General features: G+C 44.2%; 1 protein-coding gene across 1 annotated transcript in view; it reads right to left on the bottom strand.

Moving 5' to 3' along the window:
* Positions 1-948: 948 nt before the first annotated feature.
* Positions 949-15,443, bottom strand: part of MELK (maternal embryonic leucine zipper kinase) — a 36,021-nt gene continuing 21,526 nt past the window's right edge. The window contains exons 14-18 of the mRNA XM_083179837.1: positions 9,453-9,672; positions 6,912-6,993; positions 4,835-5,003; positions 4,173-4,276; positions 949-1,373 (exon numbers count right to left, since the gene is read on the bottom strand). Coding sequence (XP_083035963.1) covers positions 1,199-1,373; positions 4,173-4,276; positions 4,835-5,003; positions 6,912-6,993; positions 9,453-9,672 — 750 coding nt within the window. The 3' untranslated portion in view covers positions 949-1,198. The remainder of the gene's footprint in view (positions 1,374-4,172; positions 4,277-4,834; positions 5,004-6,911; positions 6,994-9,452; positions 9,673-15,443) is intronic.

Genomic DNA, 15,443 nt, shown 5'->3' on the forward strand with positions numbered 1-15,443 from the left:
TTCATTTTCACTTCAAGGGTGAAAATGAACGATGGTAGTTAAGATGTGACACATCGTAGTGTCTGTATGGGCCTTAAGTGAACTAGTCAGATTGCTTATCTTCCCCGAGTGCTTTTTTTTACGGTCCCAAAAAAAAAAAAAAAAAAAAAAAAAGAAGAACTCCAGCCAAGATTTTGTGAACCAGAGTACTAAGCTTTCAAAGAGCCTCCCTTTGGCCAATTTAAAAGCTTGTTGCCAAGAGGACACGTGCACATTGTGATGTTAGGCTGTTGAACACTACAAGTATGTAGGGGCCTTTATCTGTGATATTTCACCATTGTGATCTCCCAGTATCATTTGATTGCCCCCCCTGTAAAATATTATATTGGGGTTATAGTAATACCACAAAAACCAACACTATAATTAGACACTTCAGCAATAAAGAATAGCAATAAATAAAAAAATAAAAAAAAACTGAAATGCCTGTGCAATATACTACACAAAGAAAAAAAAAAAAAATTAGGAGGAAAAAAAAAAATTATTGCTACTACAAGGATACAAATGTAAAGGCTTTGATGACCTTTTAAAGGGATTAGCAAGATGCATTCACAGTCCTGATCATTATCCGCTGGCCCTAAACCCAAGTAATGAATTTACATTTCATTACAAAGCATTCAACTTCATAGTGGGAAGCCTGGCATTTTGTTGACTAAAGAATACATTTATTGGAGTCAATCCTATTTTACGCAACATATTGAGCATACAGTTTAACTCTAGTAACCACAGCTGTGGCTTAATTAACGACCTCAATAAATCCTACTTAAGAACCACAGACAGCAAAAGAATTATGCAAATGCTGTATCACCCATGTTCTAGTAAACATGACATATTTAGAGATGTGAAATTGCTGCCACTTCTGTTCCTTGTTACAAATAGTGAAACCCCCCAAATAACACGCACACCACTTGATTTATCACAGATTTTCTTTTATTTTAAGACCTAGCACAAATTTGAGAACATACATACATGTAAATTAAAATAAAAGTACCACATAAATAAAAGAATTTGTTTTACAATTATACAAAAGATTAGACGCACATAACTGGCACAGAAATAGTGTCATATAAAGTGATAGCGATTTCTAGTGGATCGAGCGTAGAATGGGTTCTGTTCATGTTTTATGTACACTATCCAACAGTAGATAGACAATAATTGACAATTACACCTTGCAGCTTGAAAGAATGTCTTCTACTAGTCTCTTGTAAACCCAAGCATCACCTTTAAGCCGCTGCCTCCTGATCCCCATTACTTCAGGCTTTAGTTGACATACTTCTAGCTCAAACTGCATAGTCACTTTTCCAAAATCAGATTGTGTTTTGCACTTCAGGGTATACCTATGCAAAAACATGGAAAAGGATGCTTAAAAATTGCAATTGCTTAACACTCCACTACTTTGGTTCATTTTAGTATCCTTATGCTTAGGTCAGCTACTTAAAGCACTGGAAACACATATTCTTTAAACGCCAGTGCAGTAATGCACCATACACTGTAGGCAACCAGCTCCTAACTGCCCTGTTAAAGGCTGTGGGGGAGATGTATGAAGCAGTGAGAAGAGTGGAGAAATTAGTCAGTGGAGACGTTGCCCCTGGCAACCACCTCTGAAGCACATTAAGGGCTTTGTATAAAATTATACATAGTGAAGACAGTAGATGTTGCCCATTCAGCTGCTGCTTCATACAGCTATACCCTGGTGTTAAAAAGAACTGGTGCAATGATCCCCCTTTTTCTTTTGTAAAAAAAAAAAAAAGAAACAAAAAACAGAAGACAAGTGATTCTTGAAAGTTGTAACTGTATAATATGGAAAGCCTGCAAGCTCTCAAATTTCTTTAACCCCTTTGCCAACATCTATGAGATGTTCAATATATCTGCTACAAAGGAGTCTCACAATTGTTATATAAATTCAAATAAAAAATATGAATATTTCCTATATAGCAGGGTCCGGCAACTGGCGGACCGCGGTCCATCTCCGGACCGCAGAAGCCAGAGTTCCGGACCTCACAGGTTTTCGCCAAATATGACAGGGGAAGGAGACGTGACGTCTCCTTCCCCTGACTAGCGAGCATCCTATCGCGGCGCCTCACGTGGGCGGGGGCTGAAGATGCGGCCAGCGTCATTTAGAGACGCCACGCGCGCCAAGTCCGTCCGCCCTCCCTCCCGGCGCTACCCGGCCGCGCTCCCGCCGGCAGAGTAAAGTAGCTGCCCGCCCTCCCGCCCGGCGCTACCCGGCCATCCTCCCGCCGGCAGAGTGAAGTAGCTGCCCGGCCGCCCTCCCTCCCGCTGAATGAAGGAGCTGCCCGGCCGCCCTCCCTCCTCCCACGCTGAGTGAAGGAGCTGCCTGACGCCGCACCTGTATGCAGAGTTGGCATTTTTAAAAAGGTGAGCAGAATGTGCCTACATTGTCCCTGTATTCATTACGGGGACAATGCTGGCAATACGGGGACAATGCTGGCAATACGGGGACAATGCTGGCAATACGGGGACAATGCTGGCAATACGGGGACAATGCTGGCAATACGGGGACAATGCTGGCAATACGGGGACAATGCTGGCAATACGGGGACAATGCTGGCAATACGGGGACAATGCTGGCAATACGGGGACAATGCTGGCAATACGGGGACAATGCTGGCAATACGGGGACAATGCTGGCAATACGGGGACAATGCTGGCAATACGGGGACAATGCTGGCAATACGGGGACAATGCTGGCAATACGGGGACAATGCTGGCAATACGGGGACAATGCTGGCAATACGGGGACAATGCTGGCAATACGGGGACAATGCTGGCAATACAGGGACAATGCTGGCAATACAGGGACAATGCTGGCAATACAGGGACAATGCTGGCAATACAGGGACAATACAGGGACAATACAGGGACAATACAGGGACAATACAGGGACAATACAGGGACAATACAGGGACAATACAGGGACAATACAGGGACAATACAGGGACAATACAGGGACAATGCTGGCCTGTATTGTCAGCATTGTCCCCGTATTGTCAGCATTGTCCCCGTATTGCCAGCATTGTCCCCGTATTGTCAGCATTGTCCCCGTATTGCTAGCAGTGCCAGAATTGTCCCCGTATTGCCCGCAGTGCCAGAATTGTCCCCGTATTGCCTGCAGTGTCCCCGTATTGCCTGCAGTGTCCCCGTATAGCCTGCAGTGCCAGAATTGTGACTGTATTGGCCGCAGTGTGCCCGTATTGCCTGCAGTGTGCCCGTATTGCCTGCAGTGTCCCCGTATTGCCTGCAGTGCCAGAATTGTGACTGTATTGGCCGCAGTGTCCCCGTATTGCCTGCAGTGTCCCCGTATTGCCTGCAGTGCCAGAATTGTGACCGTATTGGCCGCAGTGCGCCCGTATTGGCCGCAGTGCGCCCGTATTGGCAGCATTGTGCGGACCTCGACCAAAATCATTACTTGCCTACCCCTGCTATATAGTATAAGGTAAGCATTGCAGGTCATTATGATGGATACAAATGTCTGCTTGGCAATTTTCACATCTATTTTGACAAATTCACTTGGCACTCAAAGGGTTAAGAGTACCTACAACACCTAGTTGCTAAATGACAGGTTATGGAAAGCCAGTAACAAAATTATACAACCCTACAGTTCCTCCAACTTGCTTGGGACAGGTACAAATATATTTGCATCAGGCTACAGTATAAAAACAAACTGTACTTCCCTTTCTCCACACATGTCTATAGTATAGTTATGAAGCAAGGGGTGGAAGTAGCCTGCTCAGAAAAAGACCACCTACTGTACTTCAGGAGAGGTCACCTTAAATATGAAGTAGGCATTACAAAGTCTGCAACCAGTCCATTGGCTACAATAGAGGATGGAGGTAGTAAAGGAAATCTGCATGAGTGATGCATATAGGACTTGGATAGTGTGACATGGGGCATTCAATAAGGATGTATTTTTCCTCGATGCAAGAGTCAATTATTTATACACAGGGAAAGAAAAGTAGGTGGCCAATCTCATTCTATATGGAGTTAAAAACCAAAATCATTTAAAAAAATCAGTAAGTATAGTTCACCACCACGCACATACGTTAGTTGAGGTCTTGTTAAAAAAGTATAAAAATATGGAGATAAGCACATGCAATTACTTGTGTAACACTTACCCTTTCTGCACATAGTCAACATTTTTCTTTGGTAGTACTCTGGTTATTTCATTTAGCAACTGGTCAGGATTCAGCATATTCGTCATAGTTACATTGTAATGGGCCTGTCAAATAGAATTAGAATTTAAAAAAAGAAATAAAATAATAATAATAATAATAATAATAATAATAATAATAATAATAATAATACCGGTAATTCTCCACCATTCTCAGGGATTTTGGAAAGTTTCCCCCGCAGAGAATGTGTGCTAAATAGGACAATTGTTATCAAATAAATACATAAGCCAGCTGGAAGCAAATGCTTCGAAAGCTAGTCTGCTACCTTGTGATTGCCTCTGTTTGCACAGTATTCACCTAAGCCTCTCGCGGGACAGTAGGTATTTGCGCACTAGTCATTCGCTATAGAATCCATGAGGCTGTGACTCCCAGCGCTGTGGGACACTCCTATATGCTGCAAAGCGGTGTTGGAGCACATCCATATCTACCGTGGCCACATGCACCCATGACTACCGAGAGCATGGAGGGAGAAGGCTCACAGCAGCGTGACTTTCCAAAATCCAAGAATTTACGGTTTTATAAAATACCAAGTCAATACAATGTCATAAGAATGAGGTATTAGAGCTATACACACTTGAAGTATAAAAAAATAATAAAGCAGTTACCCTGAGTTTTCTTGGTCCATCTTTTGCAAATCCTTTTCGTTTGTTGGGTGTTAGCATAGTAATTACTTTATCAAGTCCTCTTTCTAGACTCCCAAAAACTTTTGTACCTTTTTTCTTCTGGGCACTATCCAGATGTGCTTGATTTAAGTCTAAATCTACTGAGCGACATCTATGAAAAAATAAAAAGGATTAGATTAGAAGGTATTGTTGACATGTAGCACCACCTAGTGGACATACAATTCCAAATCATACATTCACCAAGTTGTCAGTGTTGCATACATACTGTAGATGATCATAAATGATGAAGCTCAATACAGATTTATAAGAAGTTGCACACTTACTGCATTAAAGTGCCCATACACGGTACAGTTATTGTATGCAATTTGGACCAGATCGCATCGCATACGTTTTGCAATGCAATGAGACACAATCTAGTACAAAAAGTATGCGCAGCACATAAGATGGGATGTGTGCAGGAGAACGCATCTTATCGCACTTGCCAATTGTATCATGTGTGGCCACCTTTAGCCATAGTGTGTCTATTCTTTCCTTGGTAGGAAACCCACACAAGCTCAAGCGCTACACACAATTAAAGGGAATAGCACTCTTGACTTCTGTGCTGTTAGGCAGTAATGCTAACTATTGCAACATATGTACTGCTCACCTCTATGTGAAGCGCAACGGAATATGCTGCGCTATATAAAGGCCCATATACACTTGTAGATTTTCGTTTCAAAAGACTTTGGTGACAGATAAATCTATCAGAGATTTTGGCAAAGTAGTGCGTACACACAGTTATTTTCCCCAAAGAGCAAAAAATTTTCAGGAGGCGAAAGACTTTGCTGAAAATCTTTCATTATAAGGCTATTTACATAATGGGCGGGGTTTGAATTCCAATGGTTGGAGCAGGGACCATTTTATTCAGTGCATTCCTGTTCTTGGTGCCTGATTCATTGGGCTGCGTATATTCAGAGCCCAGTAATCAGGTTAATGCAGGGTAGGTGCCACCACTAAGCAGCTTTAGGCACTGGAGTGGGGCATTTGGGAGCAGCTTCCCCCCCTTGGTTAGACACGCCCACCCTAGCGCCCCCCCCCCCCCAGAAATGGCGGCCGCACCAAGCTCCTCCCCCTCCCTCCGGCGGACACAGGGGCCGCTTCACCCCCTCCCCCCCTGGACTCTGCCCACCACATCACATTCCCCCCTCCCCCCGGTGAGCAGCGGAGCACCCCCCCCCCTGGGGTGCTGCAGTGCGTCACACTGGCCCTGGGTAAACGCCGCCCCATGCTGCACCGCCAGGGAGAAAAATCGCACCCACGTGCGATTTAATTTGCAGCTGTGCATATAGGTAGAAACAAAATATACATTGGTGGGCAGTGGTGCCAGTTATGTATACATTGCTGGCATGTGCCAGCAATGTATACATTACATTGGTGGGCAGTGGTGCCAGTAATATATACATTGCTGGCATGTGCCAGCAATGTATACATTACTGGCTTATATAGTACATTACATTGGTGGGCAGTGGATTAATAATGTTGGTGGCCAGCAATATATACATTGCTGGCTTGTGCCAGCAATGTATATATTACTGCCTTAAAAACATTGGTGGGCAGGGGCTGCTTCTATCCTCAGGAGGGAGCGGCCAGTCAGCTGGGGGGGCGGGGCGTCCTGTGCTGGAAGTGTGCCGTGTCCGGGGGAGGGGCATCCTGTCTGCTGCACGGACTGTGCAGACATCAGTGTGAGAGCAAGATACAGCGTTGGAGCGGGGCAGGGTCAGCATTAACATAGGTAGGGAGCGGGGCGACACGGACGAGCGGGGCGGCGCTGGTGTGCTAGCTATGATGAAATCACTCAAAACGGCTGTTTTGACCGATTTTCAGTTGAAAATCGTCAAGTGTGTATGGGCCTTAAGAAACAGTAAATAAATACTGGTGCATTTTGCTAACTTTTTTTTTGGGGTTTAATAAGGAGTTTGTACATCAGCCACCAGGTAATACTAAAACACTGAGCAAGTTAGTTGTAGATAAGGGACATGACTAATACAAGCGAAGACTAGACCATAATGTGGAACCTTACCGTCTTTCAGGACTAATTGTAGCCGGTACAGTTTCACGGTGGACTGCAGGTTTCTCTGTGGGAGTGTTTAAGGAGCTTTTTTCTGCAAACCAGAACAGAAAAAAAATAAAATAAAGCACACCCTTTCAATGTTAAACTTATCAATTCATAAGGCCTTACATAAGAAACAGAGAGGAGGGGGGGGGGGGGGGGGGGAATTTCCCTACAAAAATAGCATGTCCACTAAACGGATATAAACAGTTTGAGAAGCCTCTAGTCCAGTGGTCTCCAACCTTTTTTGGGTCGGGAGCTACTCGCGACAAAATAAACCGCCCGAAGAGCTACTAAAGTAAAAAATGTTAAAAAATCTGCATAATATAAAAAAAAACACACTGCAATGCCCCAGACATAATATGGCACACACTGCAATGTCCAATATGTCACAAACATACCTTCTAACACTGTAGGTGGAGGAGAAGAGACATCTTCTACTACCGTGGAACTCCTGCGAGGCTACATCCCCCATTTTTTCCGCTATGGGGGCATGGTCAGCTCTCTAACAGCTGTAGCCACATGGGGTGCGGCCATGAAAAATGGGGGTGTGGTACACATGCCCTCAATAGTGCAGTGCCAGATACACATGACCCCAATAGTGCAGTCCGTGATACCCATTATAAATATGCCCCACACCGTGAGGCACCATTATACATATGCCACACAGCACACACCGTGATGGCGATTATGCCTATGACCCACAAAGTGAAGCTCCTTTATACATATGCCCCACACATTGATGCCCATTAAACATATGCCCCACACATTGATGCCCATTAAACATATGCCCCACACATTGATGCCCATTAAACATATGCCCCACACATTGATGCCCATTAAACATATGCCCCACAAATTGATGCCCATTAAACATATGCCCCACAAATTGATGCCCATTAAACATATGCCCCACAAATTGATGCCCATTAAACATATGCCCCACAAATTGATGCCCATTAAACATATGCCCCACAAATGATGCCCATTAAACATATGCCCCACAAATGATGCCCATTAAACATATGCCCCACAAATGATGCCCATTAAACATATGCCCCACAAATGATGCCCATTAAACATATGCCCCACAAATGATGCCCATTAAACATATGCCCCACAAATGATGCCCATTAAACATATGCCCCACAAATGATGCCCATTAAACATATGCCCCACAAATGATGCCCATTAAACATATGCCCCACAAATGATGCCCATTAAACATATGCCCCACAAATGATGCCCATTAAACATATGCCCCACAAATGATGCCCATTAAACATATGCCCCACAAATGATGCCCATTAAACATATGCCCCACAAATGATGCCCATTAAACATATGCCCCACAAATGATGCCCATTAAACATATGCCCCACAAATGATGCCCATTAAACATATGCCCCACAAATGATGCCCATTAAACATATGCCCCACAAATGATGCCCATTAAACATATGCCCCACAAATGATGCCCATTAAACATATGCCCCACAAATGATGCCCATTAAACATATGCCCCACAAATGATGCCCATTAAACATATGCCCCACAAATGATGCCCATTAAACATATGCCCCACAAATGATGCCCATTAAACATATGCCCCACAAATGATGCCCATTAAACATATGCCCCACAAATGATGCCCATTAAACATATGCCCCACAAATGATGCCCATTAAACATATGCCCCACAAATGATGCCCATTAAACATATGCCCCACAAATGATGCCCATTAAACATATGCCCCACAAATGATGCCCATTAAACATATGCCCCACAAATGATGCCCATTAAACATATGCCCCACAAATGATGCCCATTAAACATATGCCCCACAAATGATGCCCATTAAACATATGCCCCACAAATGATGCCCATTAAACATATGCCCCACAAATGATGCCCATTAAACATATGCCCCACAAATGATGCCCATTAAACATATGCCCCACAAATGATGCCGATTAAACATATGCCCCACACCCAAGGTGTGGGGCATATGTTTAATGGGCATCATTTGTGTGGCATATGTTTAATGACTCAATGCCACACAGACGATGCCCACTTTGCGCACACAGAGTTTTAACAATTTTTTTTTTATTAAAACGAAGGACTTGCGCGCAGGACTTGAGCAGAGGCTGTGGCGGCGTGGCGCAGGACGGGCTGCTCGGCTGTGGCGTCGATGGAAAGTGCGCGAATTCATGCGCTGGGGACGTCAGGCGGTCACGCGGCACGGAGTCACTCTCTCTGAGACCTCCTGCCGCCAAGCGAGGTTGGAACCGCTACGCTGCAGGAGGTCACTGCCGCAAAGTCAGGACCACAAACTCTGCATTACATCACTTTCTGACCTCCTGCCGCCAAGCAAGGAACCTCTACGCGGCAGGAGGTCAGTGGAAGCTGCTGAGCTACTTCAATACACCCGCCGAGCTACCTGTCGCTCGCGAGCGACGGGTTGGCGAACCCTGCTCTAGTCTGTACACCGTAAACAAGGACTACTGTACCTTTTGGAACAGCCAGTATATTGTGGTTGGGGGTGGTGAGCACACCTTTCTTCTTTGATACAGGTGTCCATGGCCCTGGATGCAAAAAGGGGTCTTCATTCTTGGACAATTTTGTGCCAGAGTTCTCTTTATTTTCACTTTTCTTTATTTGAGCCCTTTGACATATTGGGGTTGTCGGTGCGGAACCCACACTGTTCAACTCCGCGCGATACTTTGAGTACTAAAGAAATGAGGGGAAAGAATAGTTACTTTCCTGAACAATTGTCCCATTTTACTAGGAGGCTGACAAATACACTTCATCACATGGCTTCTATTATAGCTAGTTATAGACCTGGGGTAGCCAACCCTAGTCCTCGAGAGCTACCAACAGTGCATGTTTTGCAGGTCTCCTCACAGAATCACAAGTGAGCTAATTAGCTCCATCTGTGTATCTTTTAAAATCTGTCAGTGATTAATGAGTGCAGCAGCTAGGTTGTCTGGAAAATGTGAACTGTTGGTAGCTCTCGAGGGCTAGGGTTGGCTACCATTGCTCTAGACCACACACACACACACACACACACACACACACACAGGCCCCTCTCCGGGGTGGTGGGGGTCATATACGCTGCAATCTGTGTCTCAGTCTCCCCACTTCCCTCCAAGGAGGTGTTAAATGGCCCCCAGACCCCAATTTTTATTGTTTCCCCAACCCTGATGGGTCAAATGCCCCCCATTGTTAACGCGACCCCACGATCAACGCCAACCCGAAGCGTGGCGAGCGCAGCGAGCCCGCGAGGGGCGTCGGTACGCGTCATCCGTCCTTTTCATACGCCCACTATCCACGTCGGGGTGGAGTTGATTTTATATAGTGTAGCGAGCCCCGCATTACTTCACAGGTATTACGCGTCCCCTCGCCACGCTTCGGGCTCGCTGCGCTCGCCACACTATATAAAATCAAAACCACGTGGATAGTGGGGGTATGAAAAGGTCGGAGGACGCGTACCGCTGCGCTCGCCACGCTTCGGGTTGGCGTTCATCGTGGGGTGGCGTTAACAATGGGGGAGGGGGGGCGCATTTGTCCTGTCAAATACCCATAAGGGTGGCTATACAAAAAAAAAAAAAAAAAAAAAAGGTCCATTGGCCCATTTAACATTGTTCCCTATGTAAAAATCACGTCTTAACTTAAGGCATGCGATGGACGAGATTTTTTAATTGTCGGGGAAAAAGCTAAAAATAGCCCTGAAATCACGTCCATTGCATACCTTAACTTAAGGTATGCGATCACCTGAGATGGGCGCCGTGCTAGGAAATAAGTACCAAATTAAAATCTGGTACTTGTTTCCTAGCACAGCGCCACCGATTTTAATTGTATGCAATCGGGTTTTGAAAAAAAAAAAAAAAAAATCGGGCCAATTGCATCGCATGCAACCAAATCGCAATGCTAAATGGTCCCTGAGACCCCATTTTTCATTGTATGCCCCCCCATCGTTAACGACACGATCAACGTGAACCCGAAGCGTGGCGAGCGCAGCGGTACGCGTCCTCCGACCTTTTCATACCCCCAGTATCCACGTCGGCATGGAGTTGATTGTATATAGTGTGGCGAGCGCAGCACATTACTTCAGACTTATTATGCGTGCGCTCGCCACGCTTCGGGTTCGGAGGCTTGCCACACTATATAAAATCAACTCCACGCTGACGTGGATAGTGGGGGTAGCTGCGCTCACCACGCTTCGTTCATCGTGGGGTGGCATTTTGCATGCAAATTACCCATCTGGGTGGCTATACAATGAAAAATCGGGTATGGGGGGCCATTTAACGTTGGTTCCTATGTAAAATCGGGTCCATCGCATGCCATTATAATGGACCAGATTTTTACATCGTCGGGAAAGCTGTTAAAAAGCCCGAAATCGGGTCAGTCGGGTCCCAACACATACCTTAAGTTAAGGTATGCGATGGGACCCGACGGGCGCCCTGCTAGGAGACAAGTACCCAAAATCTCTTTGGAAAACAATTAACATTCCGACAAATTGGCTAAAAGCAATGTAACGTAACCAATTTATCCAAGTCACAATTCTTGCCCATTTTCCAGCTGTTGGGAGCAAGTGGTTGATTGGTATTTGTTTCTATACATTAATTTTTTCACTCAAACCAGAAAGTCTGGACAGAATCTTAAACTGTGTACACATTGCACAATCCCGGGTATAGAATTGGACTATATAGTCAAAAGCAAATATAAAGTTAATCAGCATTGCACAGTATTCATGCACATTCAATGCGATGCTGATGTGCACCCCCTTTAGACTGCATTGCATAAAAAATAATATAAAAAAAAAAATAGACTGCACACAAGTCTATCTTGATCATCTCGCCTAGAGAACGTATTTGGCCTAGACACAAATAGCAAGATAGTCTAAATCTAATGTACATCTATATAGTGCAATTACCCAAAATCAGATAGTCAAAAATAGTTCATGACCCAGAATACCAGAGTGTGTAAACCGCTTTAGTGTGTACCCAGCAGAACAGAAAAAAATAGAAATACACACTTGAATTAAAGCTAAACATTGATCTCTAGATACATTTAAGATCATATACATTAAAAATGACCCTACTGTATGTAATCTTAGGCGTACCTGCTTTGTCTGTTGAAAGAGGCTGCATTTTAGAGAAAAGATGATTTATATGTAGAGACACACAGTTACAGGTTGTCAAAAGTGGAGGTCTCTTCAGGCTGAACTTTTACAGCCTTTCATTCACACGAATGACTGCACATGGCTATTATTCACCAATCGCACCTCTATTCATCCATTTAAGAGATAATATTTTGACTGTAGACCAGTCCTTAGTCACTTTGTGAAGTTTTATTCCAGAGACACTCCTAATGAAGTCTTGGTTAAGGAAGGAATATTTTTTAGATATAACATTTCAAATTCCAGTCTTAATTACAATAATCTGAAGAGACTGGTGGCAGGATGTATTAACATATGCAGCTAGCATCGCAGTGCGGTGACGGAGGCCCCTGCAATACCTGTGATGTGGTGTGCACAGGTGTCACATCTCCAGCTCAGCGCGGCTGTCCCCCATGGTAGACATCTGCAGCGAGGGGTGGCGGTCGGCGATACTTCTATAGGGTATCAGCACCAAAAGGTGGCGATACCTTGCCCAGCGAAGACGCGGGGGCCGGATATTAGTTCATTTGAAAATGTGGTAAAACCCCCGAAAATGGGGGGGCGGGGTTCAACCCATTTTCCCCTTAGTACATCCCGCCCTGGATCATTTACAATTAAAAAATTACTTGTTAAGTTATGCAAGATATTTTTTAAAAAGGTGAGATATATATATTCATTCAATCTCCAGAATTACAAGCTCTTAACACTATTTGCTAAATCCATCTAAGGAGGAGTACAATTCTAGCACTTTTTTGGGGGGCAAATCCAACTCTCCCTATAGCAGTGGTTCTCAACCTCGGTCCTCAGGACCACCCCCAACAGTGCATGGTTTCCAGGTCTCCACACAGAATCACAGGTGAAATAATTAGCTCCACCTGTGATCTTTTAAAATGTGTAAAAAAATAATAATGAGTGCACCTGCCGGGTGACCTGGAAAACGTGCACTGTTGGGGGTCCTGAGGACTGAGGTTGAGAACCACTGCTTTAATAGAATCCCAGTGCTGATTTTGTGCCTTGACGAAAAATCCAGCATAGACCGTGTGGATCAGCGAAATTGCAGCAAATTAATGTATTTTGGTGAATTCACGCCCATGATTGAATATTAAAATCAACAAATTGCAGATTTTTCATCTGCCCAGGAACTTCACCTGGGATTGAATACCCCCCCTCCCCCCTTTGAATCTTAAAGCAACAAAACAGATGAACACACCTGTGCACGATTACAGAAAGCCAAAACTTCACCTGCTTGGTACTCGAGAATCACCGATTTAAAAGTAGCAATGCAAATGGTTTTCTTTGTTTGTATTCACTGAAAACACTGCCTTCTTTTTCATGCAGCACAATACAACTTTATTTTGATTAATATTATACAACCATGAAAACTTATGAACATGGCCACACTTTATCCCTTTGAGTACCAATGTTGCTGTGAGCAATCCTCAAAATATCTGCGTCGCTCATAGCGACTGCTTTTAGTATAAATTAATAAAAATACAGCAAGTCAAATTAAATGAAGTTTAGTTAAACATTTCATCCAAAAAAAAAAGATAAGTCGCTATGAGCGACACTGCCATTTTTAGCAGATATTTTGAGCATCGCTCATAGCAACGTTGCCACTTAAAGGGTTCAATTTGCCCATCCCTTGCAGCACAAGACAATCAGCAAGACTGCCTTCTAGAATCCATTGTACTCTAAGGAGCATTAAATAAAATTGCATGCAATGGATGCTTTGAAAGGTCAGACCTTAATGGAACATCTTGGGAAATTTAGTTTTTCGTAATTTACAAAACAGAAACCATTGCATGATTGTTCATGACCCAATCTAATATTTAAAAGTCTGAGTTCAATGACATTCATTCTGATGTCAAACGCTCCAGTGTGTACCCATTTTATGCTTTCTGTGCCTACGGGATTGGGTAGAAATAATTCCCAAAGTAGCGAGAAGAGTTAGGGAAAGAATAAACTCTTCTACAGAATGCATGTCATCTACAGATCCGAGGAGGCAGCTTTGCATCTGACACTCCAAACAACTGGAGCTGGGTGGAAAATAAGCCAGCAAGGCATTAATATGCCAGTGTTTAGGAGCCAGCACTCCTCCCGAGGCTATCTATATCTTCATGGTCATGAAAGGAGGCACCCACAGATTGTAATCTCAGGGGTGAATTTTCTAAAACTGCAAAAATTGAGAAGAGGGTGATGGTTTCCATAGAACAGTGGTCAGGGAACTCGGTCCTCATTACCCCACGCAGTGCATGTTTTCACAAGTGAAATAATTCCACCTGCGGACCTTATAAAATGTGTCTGAGTAATTAGTGCACCTGCTGGTTTACCAGCAAAACATGCACTGTGTGGGGTAATGAGGAACAAGTTCCCTGACCACTGCCATAGAAGATGATTGACAGAATCTGATTGATTTGCCCACAACATATAGGTTTTATAATTTCTCTATTGAATCTTGGCAACATTACCTCTTCATTTTTAGAAGCTTTATTAAAGTTACCCCTCAGCGTATGGATGTAGGATTTGTCATTATGGGAATACTGGTTCTTCTCATATAGTATAGATATATGTATTCAATGACAGGGGCGCTATGAGACCCTGCCATTAGTAGTGCTGTTATCTTTAAGATAGCATGCCAATGTGCTGGGCAATTTACAAACAGCCAGTTGCGCTCAGTCTCGAGAATTTCTGATCGACAGCTTCAGGCGTTTTTCCCCCAGTCTCAGAGACTTATATGTGCATAAAAAGGGAGGGAAAAAAAAAAAGGGATTTTTGCAAGAACTTACCATTTGGATCCGTTTCTCTGAGGCACACTGTACGCCCTATCATTGTGAAAGGTTAGGAATGGAGGCACCCAATTTCCGAATCTTTCCTGGTCAAGGCAATGGGCAGAAGAAAGGCAAGTTTCCACATAATAAACTGTAGGTCCACCGACTCCAAAGGCTCAAAACGGAGCACGCAGGAGCACAGAGAGAACCATAACAAATCCCACAGAGCCAAAGGTGGACAGTAGGGCAGCCTGATATGAACCATGTCACGCCATGAAAGAAGGTCTGCAAAGCCAGCACCCGTGACAAATGGGAAACGTGAACTTTCAGGTGTCCACACCACTGAATGAATATTTCAGACACTGATAGTTCCTGGAAGAAAGTCTTGTGAGTCCACAACATCGTCTGGACCACCGCCTTAAAGAGAAACCCTTCCAACAACTGAGTTCTGCTCTGGAAATCCGCTTCCACACTCCAGATCCCCGGAATGAAGACCGCAGAAAAAAGCCCAGATCAGGATCTGCGTCACCTCGAGCATTGCTGCCCAGCTACGAGATCCTCCATAATAGTCC

Source organism: Crinia signifera, chromosome 1 (genome assembly GCF_055691185.1).
Source record: "Crinia signifera chromosome 1, ASM5569118v1, whole genome shotgun sequence".
Lineage (NCBI taxonomy): Eukaryota > Metazoa > Chordata > Amphibia > Anura > Myobatrachidae > Crinia > Crinia signifera.